Source organism: Cuculus canorus, chromosome 6, assembly GCF_017976375.1.
Source record: "Cuculus canorus isolate bCucCan1 chromosome 6, bCucCan1.pri, whole genome shotgun sequence".
NCBI classification, from domain to species: domain Eukaryota; kingdom Metazoa; phylum Chordata; class Aves; order Cuculiformes; family Cuculidae; genus Cuculus; species Cuculus canorus.
This window is the reverse complement of record NC_071406.1, coordinates 42,279,808-42,298,917: the sequence shown is the minus strand read 5'-3', so window position 1 is coordinate 42,298,917 and position 19,110 is coordinate 42,279,808. Positions and strand designations below refer to the sequence as shown.

The window sequence follows — 19,110 nt, the reverse complement described above, 5'->3', positions numbered from 1 at the left end:
AGAGCAGCACAGCCTGCGCTCTACATTCCCTTTATCTGCCCCGTTAATGCCTGTGCCTACCTCTTTGCCTTTCATGTCTGTTGCTTTTTATTTTCTTCCTGTCTCCATTAGATCACTTGTTTTGGGTCACTATTTTTTCTTGGTACTAACTCCAGTGCAGGGTTTTCCAGATCTGTTGCTTTTCTGACTCTGGAGGGATGTTTTGTTCTCGTTTATTTGTTTTGCTGGCCAGAATACAAAAGGTTAAATAATTTGGAGAACTTTATTCTGTATTTACTGCCGAGGTAGGCTTCTAAATCAACAGTAGGTCGTGTATTGGAGTGACTCACAGAGCTGCTTAACCTTTTTCCTTCCGTTTTGTCTCTTTCCAAATCTGAAGCGCACATCTGCAATTTAGATCTCTGAAATGAGAAGCTGTGAAATGCGTGTAAATTGCTGTAGATCTGCTGCTCAGCCTGGCCCCGGTGCAGAGCCCCTTCCCATAGCAGCCAGATTCTGCTGGGATGCAAAAACCCACCTAAAAAGACAGGGTGTTGTGTGGATGGTCTGCACTGTAGAGGGACAACCAGCACAGAGGATGGGCTGGATGGGAGGCATGGGGCTGGGCAGGGACAAAACCAGAGCCTGGCAGCATGTGTTCCTTCTCTACATGCTGTTTGTAGGTAGGTCCTGTCTCATGGGAAGGTCATAAAGTGGGCAGGTAACGTGCATTCAAGGGAGAAGTATTAGCGTTTGGTTTTTCAGAGGAGAAACTGAGGCACTGTGCTTCAACCAAAATTGTATGGGTAAGTTGGGTCTGAACCAGGAGTAGGTTCATCCTGGCTCCTTCATTTAGGATACAGTGGAGATGAATACCCTTGGGATGGGGCATGCAGGCAAGGACAGCAATGCCTGCTGGCCTCATCGTATCAAACAGCATGTGTTAATGAAGGGGAAGAGTTACAGAACTGCTGTCTACACCATCAGCTCAGAGGCTGTGAGATAAAGGACTGCCAGAGCAGTGGGTGAGACTTCTCCATTTCTAAACTGCAACCAAATCCCCAGTATCTTCTATTTAGCAGCTTTTGGTGAGTTGCTTCTAAGAAATCTATCAAACGGTCATATTTTGGTTTTTGTCCCTCATCTTCCTAACCTAGTATCTTGCTTTTGGTCTGAAAAGATCCTGTGCTGTTTTCAGGTGTCTCAGCTTAAAATGCAGCTTTGGAGCAGGGGCTGCTGGGCAGACTGGTTTTGCTGGGACGCAGACTGGTCTGGCCCTGTGCTGAGCTGCTGTGGCCCTTGAAGAGCCTGTGGGAACAGCATCTTGCTGGGGCCCAGTTTCTTAGTGTGCACACCAGTCTTTGCGTTTTGAAGGAGTTCAGTCCCTCTGTGAAGGCTGGGTGACTTCTGGTAGACCTGTGGGTACCAACAACTGGGAGTGATGTTGTTGCATCCTGTGCTGTGTTTGCTGAGTAGCTGGTAGGAAGGGGCTGCATCCTGGCAGGAGTTTGCCACACCAGTACAATTTGAATCATTCAGTTGCTATTGCATATTACAGGTTGTGATGTCAAAACCATTTCTTATTCACGGTGCAATGTGTGGCTCCTATTTTCTGCAGTTGTGTATATACCGTGGTTGCGGGAGTAGGGCCTCCCTGAAAGGAGGTCTGGGAGGCTTGAGAGAAGTTTTTCTTGTGTTTAGACCACAAATTACCTTGCTCTTGAAGCCTGCCAATTCTGTGAGGTTTCCACTAATGAAAGGACTGCACTGCATTGACCCTCTTGGAGTAATCTTCTAAAATTTTGGTTGTTTATTGAAGTGGCTGTCAATAAAGGAATGAAGTAAACCTGTACTTGTTTTGTTTGGAGCTGACTTAAAAATCTAGTAAGAGGGGGGCAGCAGAGCTTTAATCACATACATAGAGGAACACACCAGAGAATGTAATTAGGCTTGGTTTGCTATATGGAAAAAAAAAATGTTGACAGCTGCCTGAGCATCAGCTGGTGGCTGTGCATGACAAAGGTTGTTTCCAATAATCTGAGCACTTGTGGCATAGCATGACTGCATGGATCTGCCATAGCTTCTGATCAGGAACTGTTGCACAGTGTCAACAGGTGCTGCTCAGAGCGCTCGGTTTGCAAGGCAAAATGTTTCACCTCCAGCTGTGTCTGGCAAAGCAGCAGGCAGCTGTGACTGCAATGCGGTGGAATTGCCTCCAGTGTCATTTGGTACTATATGTTAAATTAGATAACCTGGCTGACCTGTCCCGGGGAGCACTACTGTGGGATGTGCTTCCTGAAAAATTTGGATCCTCCTTGCTTTGTGCAAGGCTGCTCTCAGGTGTGCTGCATGCTCCTTCTTAGACATGCATGAGATGTGCCCCTTGAATGCAACCTCCAACCCACTTTACTCTTTCATGTAGTGTATCCTGCCCTCTAGTGCCAGCCAGTGCTGAGTCAGCAAGAACCCAGGCACAAGCTGCTCTGTGCTGGTGCGACTTTCCACTCTTTTCATCAGACGGACCTCTTTGAGCCTGGGAAACTTCTAATTATGGGGCTGCCAGGTTACGGAGAGCAGCTAAATGTCCGGGCAGCATTGGGATGCCTGTGCAACAGCTTGGGCACTGGGTATGTCGATATGGTTTTAGAGCAAGCACAGCTCCATGGAAGCATCTCTGGAGATGTTTTCAAGGATAATAAGCTTTATATTGGCAGGATATAAGAAAGACAGTTTTCACTGGTGAGCTTAGAAGTAAATCTTGAAGCTTGGAGTGCTCGGCTGCTGTGTAGGGGACAGATAGAGCAGGGGCAATGCTTGGAAACAAGTCTCTTCTCTTGAAGAAAAGGAAGAAAATTCTGTTTCTCTTTAAAAAGAGATTGGAGGCTTTCATTTAATTACCTGCTCTACTGGGTGCGGAGGTTTCCCGCAGCTGTGGCCTGGGACTGGCAGGAATGCTCCCAGCAGGTGTCTGCTGTGAGCTGGGCACAGCCCCTGGTACTCCTCAAAGCTCTTCCATGCTTGTCGCACCTCCTGCCCTACAGATGTGTCCCTTCCCTTCTATTTTTAAGACCCCCTGAAGCAAAAGCTTTAAGATTGGCAAGGGCGTGGGCTGTGGTGGGTCGATCCCAGTTGCAGAGCCGTGCGTGCCTCCAGCCGGGTGGGATCAGACCCACTGGGCTTTTGCACAATTTCCTGGGTTATTTCAAGCTGTTGGGAAGGTCTGGCCATGGGAGCGCTGCCGGGCCATGAATGGGAGGGGCAGGCAGCCTTTCTGTGCGTGAAAGAGGCTGCAGAAAACGGAGAAACAGTTTTGTATAAACTACTCTCCTCCTCCCCTGTCCCCTCATCTTGGATCAGAAATGCTGGAGATAGTGTTGGGTTTTTCTTCCCCTTTTCCCCAAAACACAAGCCCTGAGAGGTCACCCATAGTTTTCCTCTGATGCACAGCAGAGCGTGAGTGCTGGCGTAGCTGTTAGGGTGGGTTTGTTTCTTTAAGGTGTCTCCCAGAGGAAGGATCAGCAAAATGCAATGTGGCAGCTATGGTAACTCCTCTTGGCTTCCAGCACAGCCCTTGCTGATCACACAACTTGCTAGCAAAGAAGGTACAGCTGTCCAGGCCTTGGCAGGGATCCCCACCCTCTGCTTGCTGCCAAATGCTGTTTTTCTTTCTTTTTTTTTTTTTCTTACATTTTCTTGTTTCCTAAGAAAATGAAAATGGGAGAAACAGCGTCATGTGCCTCACAGCCCCATCTGATGTCTCCTGGACCTGTGGGGGTAAAACCTGGGGATGCTCCATCCTTGTGTGATGCTGGGATTGGCAGCCTGGGAGGTGGAGAGCCCGAATTCAGGGGGGTGCCGTCCCCGCTATGCGGTGGGGGGCTGGGGGGTGTGGGGTTAAGGCTGGGTACTCACTCTGGAGCTCTGTTCAGGGCTGCTTTGTCTTTCCTAGCAGAGACACCCCCATGCCAAGGCCAGCTCACATGCACACCTGCAAGAAGTGAGCCAGCTGGAAGCAGTGAGCTTTCCTGGCGGCTAAAGCCAAGCTGTGTTGCACCACTGGGCCAACAACTTTCCTGAGTAACCTCCTTAACTGTGCCACGGCTCGGAGCTGCAGGTGCCCGGCTGGCCACGGGTGCTTCGACAAAGCACAATGGAGCAACTCAAAGCTCCCTCATGCCTTGAGTAGTACCAGCAACCAAATCCCCTGCAAAGCTTCAGGCATCACCCGGCTAGAGGTCCAGGAAGCTTTTGCATCCTTCTTTTCCTGTTTTCGTCCAGGGTGGTGGTGTTGGCCCTTCCTCCCAAAGCACATCTGAGCCATGCTGATTTATCCCATGAAAAAGGACTATGCCCGGCTCCATGGTATGACTGTTATCATCCCATCCCCAGGAGCCTGTCCCGTGCTTGCTGCCCACGCTGCGGCAGGACTGCTCTGTCCTAGAGCTTGCCTGCGCCGGGCACTCCTGCCAGCCCCAAGGGACAGGTTAGCCGTGTGGACGGCGTGGGCAATTGCTCTTTCCCTGAGGCAGGTGCAGTCCAGAGGACCTCTTTAAGATGGGCTCGGACTGCGGCTGCCTAGTACAGGGTGCTGCAGCTCACACAGACGAGCTGCACGTTTGCATGCGATAGGGCACTTTGCATGGAATTGCTCTTCTGCAGTTCTCCAAGCTGCTTTGTCAGGCTCTGCCTGCTGGTAAAACTGACCAAAAAGCCACTCCTTTTGAAATATTTTGGCTGCCTGTCCAGCTTTGCTTCAGGCACATCCTTAGAGAGCTGAAGGGCAGAATGATCAGTGCAGCGGAAGAATAATTTGAGGTAGGGGGAAGCCTCTGGATTTGCTATCGAGAAAGAGGTTTTGTATTTTAAAATAACACAAATGTTGCTAGAGCTGTGTGAGAACTTGTGTTGTAGCATTTAAAAGATGAGGAAGGAATGGCACTGGGGAACAAAAATGCATCACAACTGATTTGTGTGGCTGGTGAAATTGCAGCATTAGGAAATAGTGCTGAACGAGCTATAAACAGGAGGTTTATTTTCCGTAGGAACAGGGATGAGTGGGCAGATCTAATAAATGTACTCCGAACTTGTGTGTGTACCTACTCGGGCATTGTGGTACTTGCAACAACCTCTCTAATTGCTGCTGCAGAAAATGGGCCGATAATGATATATTTGAGAACAATCAACTAGTATTTTGAAAGGGAAAGCTATTTGAAGACTGTTGCTTTTTAAGCTAGGTAGTTCTCTTTCGTTCTGACACAATTCACAGTTATGAAATAGCTGCAATTTTCAAGGCCATGTCTGTTCCCCATTGGCTCCTGAACCACTTCAGCATATTTACCTTTTGCCACCCACTGAGAGTGAAAGCATTGCCCGATTTTTAGGGAATAAGTGCTTACAAGTAAAATTTTCTGATTAACTCAGTCAGTGTGTTTTAAGCTCCCGATTCACAGTTGAAAATGCTGCCCTGTATCCCCAGCCTTCTGGGCACATGGCATTCACTGGCTGTGGGTACCTGTAACTATATATTGGGGTGATAGGGTGTTTTATTGTACTCACCACCACCGCTTTTCTTGGCCATGAACACATAGAACAGTGGCGAGTTACTCTTTCACGTGCATTGTTATCACAAGAAATATTGATTGCTAGCTTATGCGTTTTCAAAATTTCCGGGGATATCCCTAGAAAGGGATGCTTTGATCTCCCTTGCTCTTAGGGCACAAACTGCAACTTGAACAGCTCAAAGCCCTGTGCTCTGAGCAACCTCTCTGCATCAAAACCCAATTGCAAGCTCGCTCCTTCTCTACGGGGAGAGTGGTGAGAAAGCAGACGCTCAGCTGTGCTCCAGCTCCCCTCCAATAATGAACGCTTCAGACTCGTATGGTATGAAAGAGAGATTATTTAGTGCTGGTAATAACAGGAATCTATTAAACAGCCCCTCTCATGGCAAAGGATGAAAAACCTCTTGCAAAATATCTGGTTGTTCACTGCGTAAAACCCCACCGAGCTGGAAGAGAGCTTTGAACACAGATTGCAGGGTTATGCCTGAAGCATTGCACTTGCAATTAAAAGCAGCAAAAAACTCAGCAATGTTAGACTTTCTGAGCCCATCAGACAAGTTTCCTTAGCAAATGCAGAAAAGCCATATCATCTAATATGTTAAAACAGACATTTATATCATACACATAGATTCTTGGAGACAACATCTCATTTCCTCTGGCCTGCTTTTAGCATGTAGTTTTATGCCCCAGTGTCTTCCTGGGAAGTTTCCATGGTGGTGTTTCCCTGGCACTCCCAGAAGTGCTGCTGTAGCTGCAAAATGCCTCTCTGGTTCCCCACGGACTCTCTTGTGTTGCATCGGTTCCTGGCACCCACCCCAGCCCATGGCATGCACCGATGTCCGGGGTGCCATGGCTGCAGCCTGCTGGGAGAGCTTGCTGATGTGTTTTTGGGGAGGAAAGACTTAAAAGCTCATAAGAATTGGCAAAAGGTGTGTGTACGTGGCATGGGCATCCTGGTGGGAGGCATGCAAGAGGGGACCCGGTTTCAACACTCTGAAAAGCTGTTTTCCTAAGGCCTTTTGATTAACAGTTTGGTTGTGCCCTAGATGCTTTTCTGCTGGTTTCTCTGCCGTGCCCGCAGTGGTGTATCACCAGCATCCATCCGTGTGTCCCTGGGGAGGATGAGACCCTGGGCTCAGGGTAGGTGGCATCGTAGAGCACCTATGGACACTGGGGCTCCTACTGGGCCATGCGATGTGTGCAACTCAGCCTGTAGCACTGTTTTTTTCCCTGGAGTCTTTGCTCTGAATTACCAAATGGGAGCTTACAGTTTTTTTCTTAAATGAACAGCACTTTTATATAAGTGAGATATATATATATATATTGCCCTCAGCATAGCCACACAATGGGTCTAGTGAGATATTTGGTTGTTGAAAGGAAAGTGGTGGAATGTACAGGACCAGCAATGAAACACTCTTACTGGTCTTCCTTGTTTCACTGCTTTCCTCTCAGCATCAAAATGCCCTTTTGTTGCTTCTCTCTCATTTAGGGTGAGTTGGTTTTGCTGTGGGACTAGCAAGGTCCCAACAGCATCCCTGGGGTGATGGCACAGGGAGATTGGGGTACCACAGCGCTTCCCGGGTGTGCTTTCTGCAGCACAATTAGTCCTTTCTTGCTCTTAACTAAAGATAAACCGCCTTGTTGCTGGTGGCAAATTGTATCCTGGTAAGCATATGCCCGATTGCCTTTCTCCCGAGTCTGCCCTTATTTTTTGCTGGTTGGCTTTTTCCCCATGATTTTCTGAGTCTCCTCTCCTGACCAGGAATTTCTTTTAATGAGCTATATCATGCATCAAAATTTCATAAGTGTGCGTGAAATGCATCATAAGGATTGGTTTTTGTGGCTGTGTGAGATCCCTTCAGCAGATCAGTTTTATTAAGGAGCTTGGTGTTGGGGACATGGGATGTAGATGTGTTAGGGGATCCCCCAAACCATGCGAAATGCTGCTTTCTGCACAAAAGCCTCTCCCTGGCTCCATCCTACCCTTCTGAATTTTCCAAGCTGGATCAGCTGATTATTTAACAGGAGTGTCAGCACAGCCTCAGTCCCTCCACATCTCTCCTAGCTGAGCAGTTAGGTTTCTTTACATTTGAGCACAAACACATTATTTTTAAAGGAGGTCTGAAAAAAAGCTTTTAAAGGAGGAGCTTAAACCAAAGGCATAATTGCATAAATTTAGTGGTTAAATTAATCCTAAGCCTAATTTGTACATTTTAAAACGTCCATTTGGCAGATCTAATATTTTTTAAGGAAATGGTAAAGCTGCTTCTTGGGGGTGGCAGTTAGGGCAAAATTATCTTATTAGGAATTCAATTAAAGCTCGTACAGGCTTACTGGACTCCTTCCAGTAAATATACAGCAAACCGAACCCAGTAGACATCTGTCTTCACCCCCACACACACCCTTTTTCTGTTTTCCAAGTTCTTGTTAACAGTTGGAGAGGAGAAGATGGGAAGAAGAGGAGGGACTGTAGGTTGTTTCCAGATCCCCATACAACACAGGGCACGAGGGTTATTTTCTTTCTGATGTCTGATCATTTTTGCAAGCTGTGTGAGACTGGGTCTGCCCGACTCCCATCCCTTGCTGAAACGCAGAACTGAAAAAGAAAACGCGCCCCAGTCAAATAAAACCCTTGGGAAAGGTCTGGGAGTGCCCAGCGAGCACCTTCCTGGGGAGACCCCCATCCTGGGGGGGGCACAGGCACCAGCTGTTGGTTTGGGAAGGGGTCCGTGCTGCCTGTCCTGGGTTCAGTTCTGAGAATTAGATGGAAATATTGTTTTACCCCGGAAGGCTGCGACCTCGGGGAGGACAGTCCGCAGAGGTCAGGGATCTGACAACCTCCTTGCAAGTCTCTGTTAGCAATAGAGCTTAACTGCTATTCTTGCTTATTTAACATTTGTGCTGGAGTGGTGCCTCCGTGCTTGCGCCCTCCTCCAACAAGGTTGTCTCCAGGTTCCTGATGCTGCTTCCCATGATGTGACGGCTGTTTTCAGGAGAGAAGGGCTGTCTCGTCCCTCCTCCCGGCTAAACACTGACAGCCGCTGACTCTAAGGGTGACAGATCATGGAAAAATTTGGAAAGGAGGTTTTCTCTTTTAGCAGTTGACCCGCGAAGAACGCCCTGCTGTGGTGCAGGTGTAGCACATCCCGAAGGGCCAGCAGAGCCACGGTACCAGTACTGGACACCCATCCGCATGCACACAGAGAAAATATAAGTGCCAGCAGTGCCCTGGTTTTTATCAGAGCCTAACAAAAAAACCCACCTGAGGGGATGCTTGCTGGTTAAAAGCATTTTTGCTGCTTTACTGGCTCCCCTCACCAGGAGTGATGAGGGCATTTCAAAACCTGTGGTGATGGCACAGTTGCTCTGCCCTGGCACAGGCTGGATGGACCGGCTCGTAGGCCAGGTCCAGCTATGGGTCTGGATGGCAGTGGTGTGGAAATGGTTAAAGAGACTGATATGAGGTAAGGGCTGCCTTAGTTTGATTTATTGGCTGGCTGAGTTAATTTGTTATTTGCCTATGAGTAGTTGTTGTTGCTGAGTGGTCATCTACAACTACAAATCTAATGAAATGCTGGAGGGCTTGGATTTTTTTTTTCTCCTGACAAATATTTCTACTGTTTTAATTCTCAAACTAATCATTAATTAGCATGAGGCTGCTAGTATCCAGCTGGAGAACTTCTTGTTTTTCCTCACTTCTAAATTTGCCGATGAAGTAAATCATCAGTGATGGTGTGTAGCACTCTCCAAGTCGCTTAGAGAAACCCACTGAGATGTCTGATGGGACTGTCAGTTAGCAAGGAGCAGCAAGGTTGCTTGGAGCCAACTGAGGATCTGGCCCAGCATGTTTTCCATGGCACAACACTCCCTTTTAATCGGTTTTGGTTTTCCCACTTATCTTCTGTGAAGCCTGGAGAGGACAGGAGGAAAAAAACTACCCAAAACGTGTGCTTTCCCCAGCCAGCAGCTGTAATACCCCGGTTACATGTCGAGCTTGCTTTGTGCTCGGGGTTGTGGTGGCGTTCCCTTACATGTTCATGGCCTCATCAAACTATTCCTACGGCTCTGCAGCAAGACATAAATTCTGGAGATTTCAGGCTTGGAGATTTCAAAGTTGTGCTGAACCACATGGAAATGATTCTCAGAGCTACAGCTATAAAAATAATTATACTGCTAAGGGGAAAGAGTGACAAGAAATGTCCCCAGAAGAGATTTCAGCAGTGGTTACGGGATCTGTCCCGGCTGTGTAAGAGGCGGCTGTGATCTCCAAGGTTAATTTATCACCGCTACCTCTAATGCTATGAAATGTGCCACAAAAAGCACTGAAAGGAGGCAGGCGAAGGGAGGTTGCAGAGGAGAAGCATTGCAATCTTCCTTTTTGTTTTAATGAGGATGCTTTCTAAGCTCTTAAAATTAGAGCTGCTCTGCACAGATGACCGGTGTGAGGATGACTAACTTGGAGAGAAAATGGGTCTACTTAGCTGAAATCCATGCCTCGACTGCTCCCTTAATGACCCTTCAACGCACATCTCTCCCGAAAGGACTTTTACCGCAGCCCTGGCTTTGACAGATTAAGTAATAACATGCTTTTGCCGCTCCTCTAAGCGATACTTCGGGTTTGATCCAACATTTTCCCTCCATCATGCCTGTCTGTAACTCTTTATGATCAGTAATTAGTTTATGTGCGTCTAGTCCATGGCAGATTTGTCTTTTGCATGTCTTCTTCCCCGGAGCATTTTCCTTGCACCCTCTCTTTCAAAGCCTGAGCGTTTTCTGGCTGACTTCGATGTATTTAGTGTCTGCTGTGTAACAGATTTATTCTTTCCCAAGAAGAGACACGAACGTAAACAGAAGATCCAAAATGCATTTTGCTGGGCTTTTAAATGCACTAAGATGAAACCCCCCTGCTACAAGCCTATTAATGTAAATACCAAACTTTACAATCCTTCCTGTCAAGGAAACTTATTTACATTTTTCTAAGGATGCGTATAAAAAATGGGCCTTTTGGGAGAGAAAGAGCTTAGTTCCAGTGTCACTACACCCCAGTTAACTGTACTGCTCTCATAAACTATAGAATTAGGTTGTTCCCAGGGCCAGTAGAGATAACATCTGTTTGCTTCTTTAAGGACAAAATGAAATAGGATGCTAGCATTTTATACTGGAAATAGCCCTGGAAGTCTGAAGGGGCAATAGTAAGAGGGCTGTGTATCGCACGTACTGCATGCAGGTTCCCCAGCCCGAAAAAGATGGTTAAGGTGTTAGTGCCAGCCCAGGAGAGGCAGAGGGCTCATCTCAAGCCCTGCTGCAGCGAGTGGAAAGAAGGGGGTTGCTGGCAAACTGGTCATACTGGCAGCAAAGGTTAGGGCTACATAATCCTTTTTGCTTTGCTGATGTTCTTGACATCTCAGTTGGAGAATAGTTTTCCTACTAAATGGAATAACAGGAAGCATTTTCTTTTTGCCTGATTTCTTTCTTTCTTTTTTTTTTTTTCCCTTTTTGGAGTTCAGAGCGTCTTGAAAGAAAAAAAAGAAAGGTGTCTGTGAGGGAAGGAGCGCAGGTGCTGGTGATGAGGAGATTTAGGGGAGGAAGGTTCAGCTTTGCATGCCTGTTAAACCATCCTACTGCACTAACTGAAGTGCAAAGCTGTGCCTGCTTCTTTCGAAACTACCGGAGTAAGTTGTCTGTAATTATACAGAGCAGAACAGGAAAACCTCTCGTGGCCAGAGGAGCGAGGAGCAGTGACCTGCTGGCGTTTGCAAAGGCCAGGTGGCATTTTACCAGTTCCCAAGGCTCTGCTTCTTCTAATCAGAGAGCTCCTCTGATTTGGGGTGGGTTTTTTTTTTCAGTTGTAGGGGAAAGACCGTTGCCCCAAGGAAAAAAACCTTTCCTTGCCTGTCTCTGCCCAAAACCCAGGGAAAAGGGAGAATGGCTGTGGAAATCCAGCTGAAACGGAGCTCATACCTTTGTGCTCACCTAATGTTTGCAGTGTTCACTTCTCCCTAGGAAAGGCAGGAGCCGATTCTAAATTCAGATAGCTATTTCTTGAGAATTTTTGTTACCGTTAACAGTTCACAGGCTGTTCCTCTGTTATGCATAAAATCTCTGGCCAGGACAGACCATTGTAGAAGTCCATGGCACAACACCCAGCTAAGTTTTCACATTTTGGAGGGTTTGTTGAGGATCTTGTAGTATTTTCTTTTGCTGGCAGATATAATTTTTGTCACCATAAATGATAGAATTTGACACCACACCACACCAGGCCATTTGTCAACAACATTTTCAACAGTTCAACCGCACGCGTGTGCACGCACACATAGGCACAAAGAAAGGAGAAGCGAGAGAGGAAAATCCAAGGGCTTGGTGAGGCGACCTTCCTCTAAAGGGGACGGAAGCGCGGAGCAAAAAGCCACCTCTAACCACTGGACTTACGGCAGCTGGGTTACAGCAAAGATGCTGAATACCGATTTACTCCCAAGCAAACTGAAAACGCGACAGGGTTTGGCTCTATATCGTGTTTTTTGCGTAGCCGTAGGAAATGTTGCTCTCATTTTCTTTTAGGTAGGGACAGTCTGAACAGCCACACAAAATCCACCTTGTGGGGAAACGCTAACAATAATTTGACTAACAGTGATTTTTAAATACAGGTTAAAAAAAAAGCAGGTTTTGCTAAAAAAGTACTGTGTTACAGAGAGGAATGGTTGTGTATTAGATAACTTTAAAATCATCATTGGCTAATGGCATCGTTTGGGTAACAACAGAATAAATGCGTTGTTCCATCCCAGCACTTTACTATTCAGCCAATCTAAACTGCTGAAGAAATATGTGTTTGGGACGTTTTACATCTGTTTTTGACAAGAAGCCTGAGGTTTTGCATGTGTTTTTTTAAAAAAATTATTTGCTGCAGCTTTTTTAGGCAGATTAGCTTGGGAAAAGGCACCGTTTTATAAACGAAGGGTTTACCCTTTTTAAAAGTTACTTGGCTTTGGCTTTTTGCTGTTGAAATTAAGGCATGGCACGCAAAAAATAGTAACACCAGCAACAGCCATAAAACCCCCGACAGCAGCGTTATCCGTTTAAACAAAACTAAACAACAGGCAGCTTGTGCAAAGGACAGATTCACCAATTTTTGAGCAGCCGAACATTTTGGGGGCTCCTCTGAACACCATGTGGAAACCTTAATTGCGGCATCAAGATGCAAACTGTTTCAGGACCTTTACATGAAGTGGTTTCTCCATGGCTTTAAGCCTGTGTTTTACACCGCTAGCGAGCCCTAGCTGAACACTTCCTGACTTTTTTAAACAAAATACTGTGGTTGCATTAAGTTTTTTTTTAAATGAGCCATTTATTGCCGCTAAAACAAAGCTAGATTTGCCTCTTTAAAAAAGCCTGGCCAATGGGCTGGGGTAAACTTCCTTTTTTGTCTTTAAGGACCTGATTCTCTGCATGATGAAATTATTCCATTTTTCATCACGCGCGACGTTACAAGCTGGGGGCAAATTTCCCTTTCAAGTGTTTGCTGGGTGAAATGGGGTTTTTGCAGGCTCTGCTTTATGTACGGAGCCCCAGAGAGCGACTGGCCCTGTGCAGGCTCTGGCTGACACAGTGCAGAGCTGCTCTGCTTAATTAGCTGGAGATGAGTGTGTTATTAAGGAGTTTTTTCTTTTGTTCTCCTCTCTTACTGTTGGTAACATTTTGGGAAGGGAGGAATAAAGGCGACATAAGAGGAAGTAGTTTTCTGCTAATGGAAAATGATGAGGGAAGGGTTTAGTGCTGAGAGTAAATAAGAAACTAAGTTCCAGCCTAGAAGAGTCTAACAGCAGTCTTTGCTTTGCCGGCACTTTGGGGAAGGGAAACCAAACAAATACAAAAGTTTGGTGAAGTTTCCTTCTATCTTTGTTTGCTTTTTATTGTGTGAGGGGGCAGGGGAACAGCCTGGGGTTGCAGCTGACATCTGCTGCTCATTTCTTTTAAGAGAAATGCAACCTGGGGAGAACTTGTGGCCGAAACCGGCTTGGGTCCCGCGGACCCTCTGTTTCCCTGCGGCTGGGAGAGGATGCAACCGCGCTGGGCTACTGGATCAGCACTGGGCTTCTTGGGTGCAGGAACCCGTGGAGCAGGGAGGGCGGCTGGTTTGGATCCCCTTGCCAGCCTGTTCTACTGATTGCCTTTTCTTCTCAAAACCCTTCCCCAAAACGGCGCTTTCTGGCTAATCTCATGCAGCGGAGGTTTCCCCGCATCCCTCCTCAGCCAGGACTCGGTGCTGATCCCCCCTCAGCTCCCCCGTCCCTGCAGAGCAGAAACGGATAGATAGTTTTTTTGTGTGCCAGGAAGATTCTTCCGAATTTTCACAAGCGCAAGGGACCTGGAGGGGGCCAGACGCATCTACGCTGCCCACCTCATCTCCGGGTTGGTGGCCCCGACCCCCTTGCCCATCAGCATTCCCGTGCCACCTCTCCCTGGGCAGGACCGAGCCCTGCCGCGAAGCTGGGCTGGTGAACGAAGCCGCCGATTGCCCCATCCCACAGCCAGGCAGACGCAGAGTATCAGTTGGGAGAAGATAAATTAGTACATACCCCTTCGGCTGCTGGGCTTGCCTGGCCCAGGCGGTGGCTAGTGGGAGGCCGACATGGACCACGCTCCCTCCATCCTCCATACGGAGAAGGCATAACTCAGCCTCTCGTGAGCCACGTAACTGCAGCTCGTCATCTTACTGTCCATCTCGTCGCTCTGTAGCACCTGGTAGAGGAAGTCTATATACCGAGCCGCCAGCTTGAGAGTCTGGATTTTACTGAGTTTGTCAGAGGGCAAAGTGGGGATGATTTTCCTCAAGGCGGCAAAAGCTTCGTTGAGCGACTGAGTCCTCTGCCTCTCTCTGACATTGGCCAGGATCCTCTGGCTCTGCAGTTCTTCATAAGATTGGGAGCTGGGACTGGATTTTTTCCCCCTCTTGCCTGGGTTGGGGCTGCCATCTTCGCTGGACTTCTTACTGTATCTTCTCTTCCTGCCAAATCTCTTTGGCTGCCTTTCCAGCTCCTCTTCACTGGTCCCCAAACTATCCACAGGGGAAACAGGAGAACTGGAGCTTTCTTCCATGCTTTCTGCAAGAAGGGGAGGGGAAGAGACTTTCCCCCCCTCCTTATGTTATGTGAGTGTGTGTGTGTCTTAAATGTGCTTTAAATTCCTGAGACAGATCCTTTGGAAAAACAGGAGGGCTTTTTTTTTCTTTTTCTTTTTTTTTTTTTTTTTTTTTGCTGACCAAACGTTTTCCAGGTTGCTTGAAGGGCTCTTATTTCAAGGACCGGGGTTGTGCAAAAAAATTGAGGTCTTGAAGAGAGGAAGTTATTCTAACTTTTTGGAAACTTTAGCTGAGCTCAGTTGCTAAATAGTTGTCAGAAGTGAGGGAGGTGCGGGGCTCCCTTCTGATTGGCCAGCCAGGTCAGTGGGAGGAAAGCTTTTCCCCTGCTAAACTTTCACAGTTTTATGTTACACTTAACTAAAATCTTGGGAATGTACCTCAAATAAAAGATAGCTGGAGACCACCCCCCACCGTCGCCGCCCCCACCCCAGTGATGCTGAACTCGCAGCACTGCTTCAGGGTACCCCACCCTGCCAGGGGGTTCTGGGGGGCTGATCCACTTGGTGAGTGCTTGCAAGCTGCCTCCCAGCCCATGCTGCTGAGGATCTGGCTCCCACGTCCATGGCCCGGCTGCGGCAGTTCTTTGCCCCAATTGGGATGCCGGGTGTGCGAGCTCTCGCACACGTGAGAGGGTGCCCCGGTTTGCACCCTTCGGTGGTGCTGGGGTCTTGCAAGCCCCAGGGCCACCCCTCTGTCAGCTGCCCCTCGCAGCCGCCAGTTCCCCAAGCCCCTGCCCTGCAGAGATGGGATGGGGACCTGCCTCCTGCTCCGATGAAGTGAGCTCAGCGTAGCAGAAGTTCCCTGGGGTTCACTGAGCTGTGGGAAGGGTGGAGGTTTGGGGGCAGCCGGGGAAAGCCCCTTCAAACCCCCTGTTTGTGGGGGGCATGGACCCCACGGAGCCCAAAATACTGATGAGCTGCAAAGCAGATTATAGTTTGTAGAAAACCCCATGGTGACTACCCCAGAGAGGAGATGCTGGCCACGCAGACCATCTGCCTAACATCTACTTCCCTACTTTCTCCTCACTCCATGTTAGATGCTAAACAGTACTTTTGGGGGAAATGAGATGAATTGGGTAGCAGGACAACTTTTCCTCCAGAACATCCTGCTGTTTAAACTGTGATATCCCAGTGCATAAAATTTGTGGTGGCAGCTCCAGGGTTTCTGATGTATCAAGCAGAAGACAACAGATCTATTTTTCCTCTCCATCATACAAGGGAAAATGTGGGAAAACTCTGCTTGCTTCCGTGGAGCTAAGGCAGAGCAAAATCGGATTTGGACTTCTGATTTCAGTTACAGCCCAAATTGCAGGAACAGACGCATTCCTAAGCAGCAAAGATCGTGTTTTCAGTATGGAGCAGGAAAATAAAATAAAACAGTAATAGTAAAAATAAGACAAAAGAAACTCATAAAATATAGCTGGTGTATCAGAAGAATTATTTTGGAGTGGATTTCTTTGCAAAGTTTTCCAGTAGGTATCAACACTCATTAATGGAAAAAATAATGTCTGGTTTGATTGGAAAGTGTTCCCTGGTAGGAGAAGGAATTTTGGCTTGCCTGGGGCTGACTCCACTACTGGTAGGTAATGTTTATAGTGGAAAGACTTCCCCAGGCAGCCCCTGGGGAAAGCCTGTGTTTGCTTTCAAAAGGAAAGGTTTTCAGGTGCAGCACAGAAGTCGGAAAACGAGGCAGTTCTGCAAATAGATTTTTAATCCAATTTAAGACCCCAGCGAGTCAGATAGGACGGGTACCTCCGCTGCTCCCACCCCAAGGCCAGGTTTGCAGAGGGGCTCAGGGCTGGCAGCTGCTCTGCATCTGTGACCCGGAGGTCCCCGAGTGGAGGCAGCTGGGACGGTGCCCCCACGAGCGCGAAGGCAGATGCCACCCTCGGCTGAGCTAGGACAAGCGACAGTTCTGCTAGGGAAACCTGAGCAGCAGCCTCTTGCTTGTCCTGTAAGTGAAATAAACTGTCGATTGTGATGCTGTTGTGAAACTGCGCCTCAGAAGGCAAAACACCCCTTGGAAAAGGGGTATACAGTTTGTACTTGAGGTGTTTAAAGTCTCCTCTTCTTAGTGTGTGGGATCACTTCCAAGTATTAAGAAAATCCATTACGACAGACTGGAGGGGCACCTCTGCTTTCCAGCTGCAAAGAGCACAGTTTTCCCAGCAAACAGGTTCCCTGTTAATGGCACTGGGGCTTCTGTGCTTGCACGGCACTTATGGTGGTGAGCTGCTGTGGATTCGCAGGGATGCCTGGAGCATGGGAGCGCTGAGCACCCACGTGCACTGCCCAAAGGTGCTGTAGGTGCTTGCAAAAGGCTGCTTCGGGAGGGAGCAGGGCTGCGTTTTGGGCTGTTTGAGAGCACCTGGAGCAAGGGGAGCGGACACAAGCTTGTGAGATTGAGCAGAGTTCTGCTCGTTGCTGCCTCTTCTCTCTCCCTGCCTTGCTGACGTGTGCTAATACTTATTCTGCATCTTCCTTTTGCCCTGCTGTGACCACCAAAGTCAGGACTTTTTTTCTTGGAAAACAAGGTGTTTCCCTGGGATGGGATTTGGTCCTGTCAAGAGTGGGGGACAGAGGGATTTGGGGGGCAGATTGTGTCTCAAAATGCCCACTTCTCAGCTGTCGTGAGCTTTTTGCCTTTGGGATAACCACTGGGCCCATCCCATACAAGTGTGGCGGGAGGCGCGGAGCTCCTGGTTATCGTGCCTGAGCTGTAGTGGCATACGGATATGGGTGCGTGGTGCAGCCGTGGTCCAGGCGAGCAGCTGCTGGTCCTGGTGCTCTCAGACGTGCCTCTCCGGGCTGCCCCGTGCAGAGCAGCCCCTCGCTCTTCCGCATGCCGTGGCTTTATTAAATAAATAAATGAACAGCCACGGCCCCCTGCCTGGCTTCTGCAAACGAGCCAGAAGGAGTGTTTGCACGACAAAGCGAGGCAGGTTTTCCCCCTGAGGGGGCTGTTGCTGTGTGTAACCTCTAAATGTGCGAAGCTTTTTAGTATCAGGCAGGCTTCATTAGGGGAAATTTATGGTGAAACTTGTCTGTGTCATAATTATCAAGTTAATAAGGCCAGCTCCAACTCGAACTGCTCCAGAGCTGCTGTGTATGTGTGTACTCTTTACGGCTGCTGAGTCCCTTAGCAGCACTTAGTGCCAGAGCTAAGTACAGTGTTGACAATACTGCAAATATCGACTCTTGGAGAGGACTGAAGGCACGGTCTGCCTGTACGCACACCCGGGTGAAATGTGATCTGGCTCTCCTGAAGGAAAAGGGAGCTTGCGAGGTTTGTGGGGGAGCCACATGGTACAAAGGTACCATTGGTTAAGGGGGACAGGTGGGTGCATCCTTCCTGCTACCACAGCAGGGTGGGAAAGAGGCTGTGGAAGAGAAACTGCAATATAAAAGGATAGTTTTGGTGAAAGTTTAATGCTCTATTTAAATGTGACATCTACTACGATGCTGTTGCTGTTTCACTGCCATTACTGGGTTGCTAAAACCTCTAAATTAGAGGAAAACACTGAACACAGCCTTACTTTGGGGGCAGAGCTTATTCTCCATAGGAAGCCTGTTGTCTGGTTGCCCCCCCGGTAGGGCTTGGCCAGTAGATCACCCTTCATCCCTCTGCGCTGCAGAGGAGAGCATTTGGACTTCCACCTCTTTGTCACCGTTCCCTCTGACCGCAGCAGGAAGCAAGGAAAGGTTGGGTGCCCTGGCAGTAAGGGCAGTAACATTTCGATGTGCTCAGACTGCTCTTCCGAGCTCCTTTCTGCTGGGAGGGCTGCAGGGGACAGTAATTTTTTTTGAACAAACTGAAAGAAGAAAAAATTCCGTTGTGCTTACTGCTGTTCTCCTCGCTGCCTACTGCTGTAAAGCAAAAGCATCTCTCCTTTCTGAAACATCTCTCTTGCAAATTGCAGCCAACAGTGAATGGCATCTACTATAGCCAAGTGTAGTTAAGCTGACTTTTCCCTTCCTGCTTTCAGTGTGATTTAAGGAATAATTCCTTAGTGCTTTTGTGCATCTTCCATGTGCTGTCGTTGCAAAGGCAGTCGTGTTTTGCCTTGTACTTCTGCTTTGTGGGCTTTGTTTCCTTATTCCTCGTGCTGCACCACGCCAGTGGCCGGACGTGGCAAGAGGATGTTTCCCAAAGCATTGACTCTGCAGTGACGAGTTCATAATCGAAAGCAAAGGAGCAGTGAGTGAGCAGGGCAGAGATGAGGCAAGAGGTAAGGAGAGTGAGGCTTTAGGGATAAGACAGAGCAGAGCATGATTTCCAAGTAACTGGATACGCTAACATCGAAGTTTTGTGCTGGAATGTACATCTGTTTCTGAGCTGCTACACGCTGAAGTGCCCTCTCTTCCTTTCTGCTTCCTCAGATGTAAACCCTCAGCACAGCAGACATAAGCAAAGGAGAGGCTGACCTGGGGACAGGGA

The 19,110-nt window shown here is 48.1% G+C and overlaps 1 protein-coding gene across 1 annotated transcript in view; it reads right to left on the bottom strand.

Moving 5' to 3' along the window:
• TWIST2 (twist family bHLH transcription factor 2) overlaps positions 1–14,752 on the bottom strand; it is a 36,160-nt gene extending 21,408 nt beyond the window's left edge. The window contains exon 1 of the mRNA XM_054070709.1: positions 14,111–14,752. Within this exon, the coding sequence (XP_053926684.1) occupies positions 14,148–14,630 (483 nt within the window). The 5' untranslated portion in view covers positions 14,631–14,752 and the 3' untranslated portion in view covers positions 14,111–14,147. The remainder of the gene's footprint in view (positions 1–14,110) is intronic.
• Between the last annotated feature and the right edge of the window lie 4,358 nt (positions 14,753–19,110).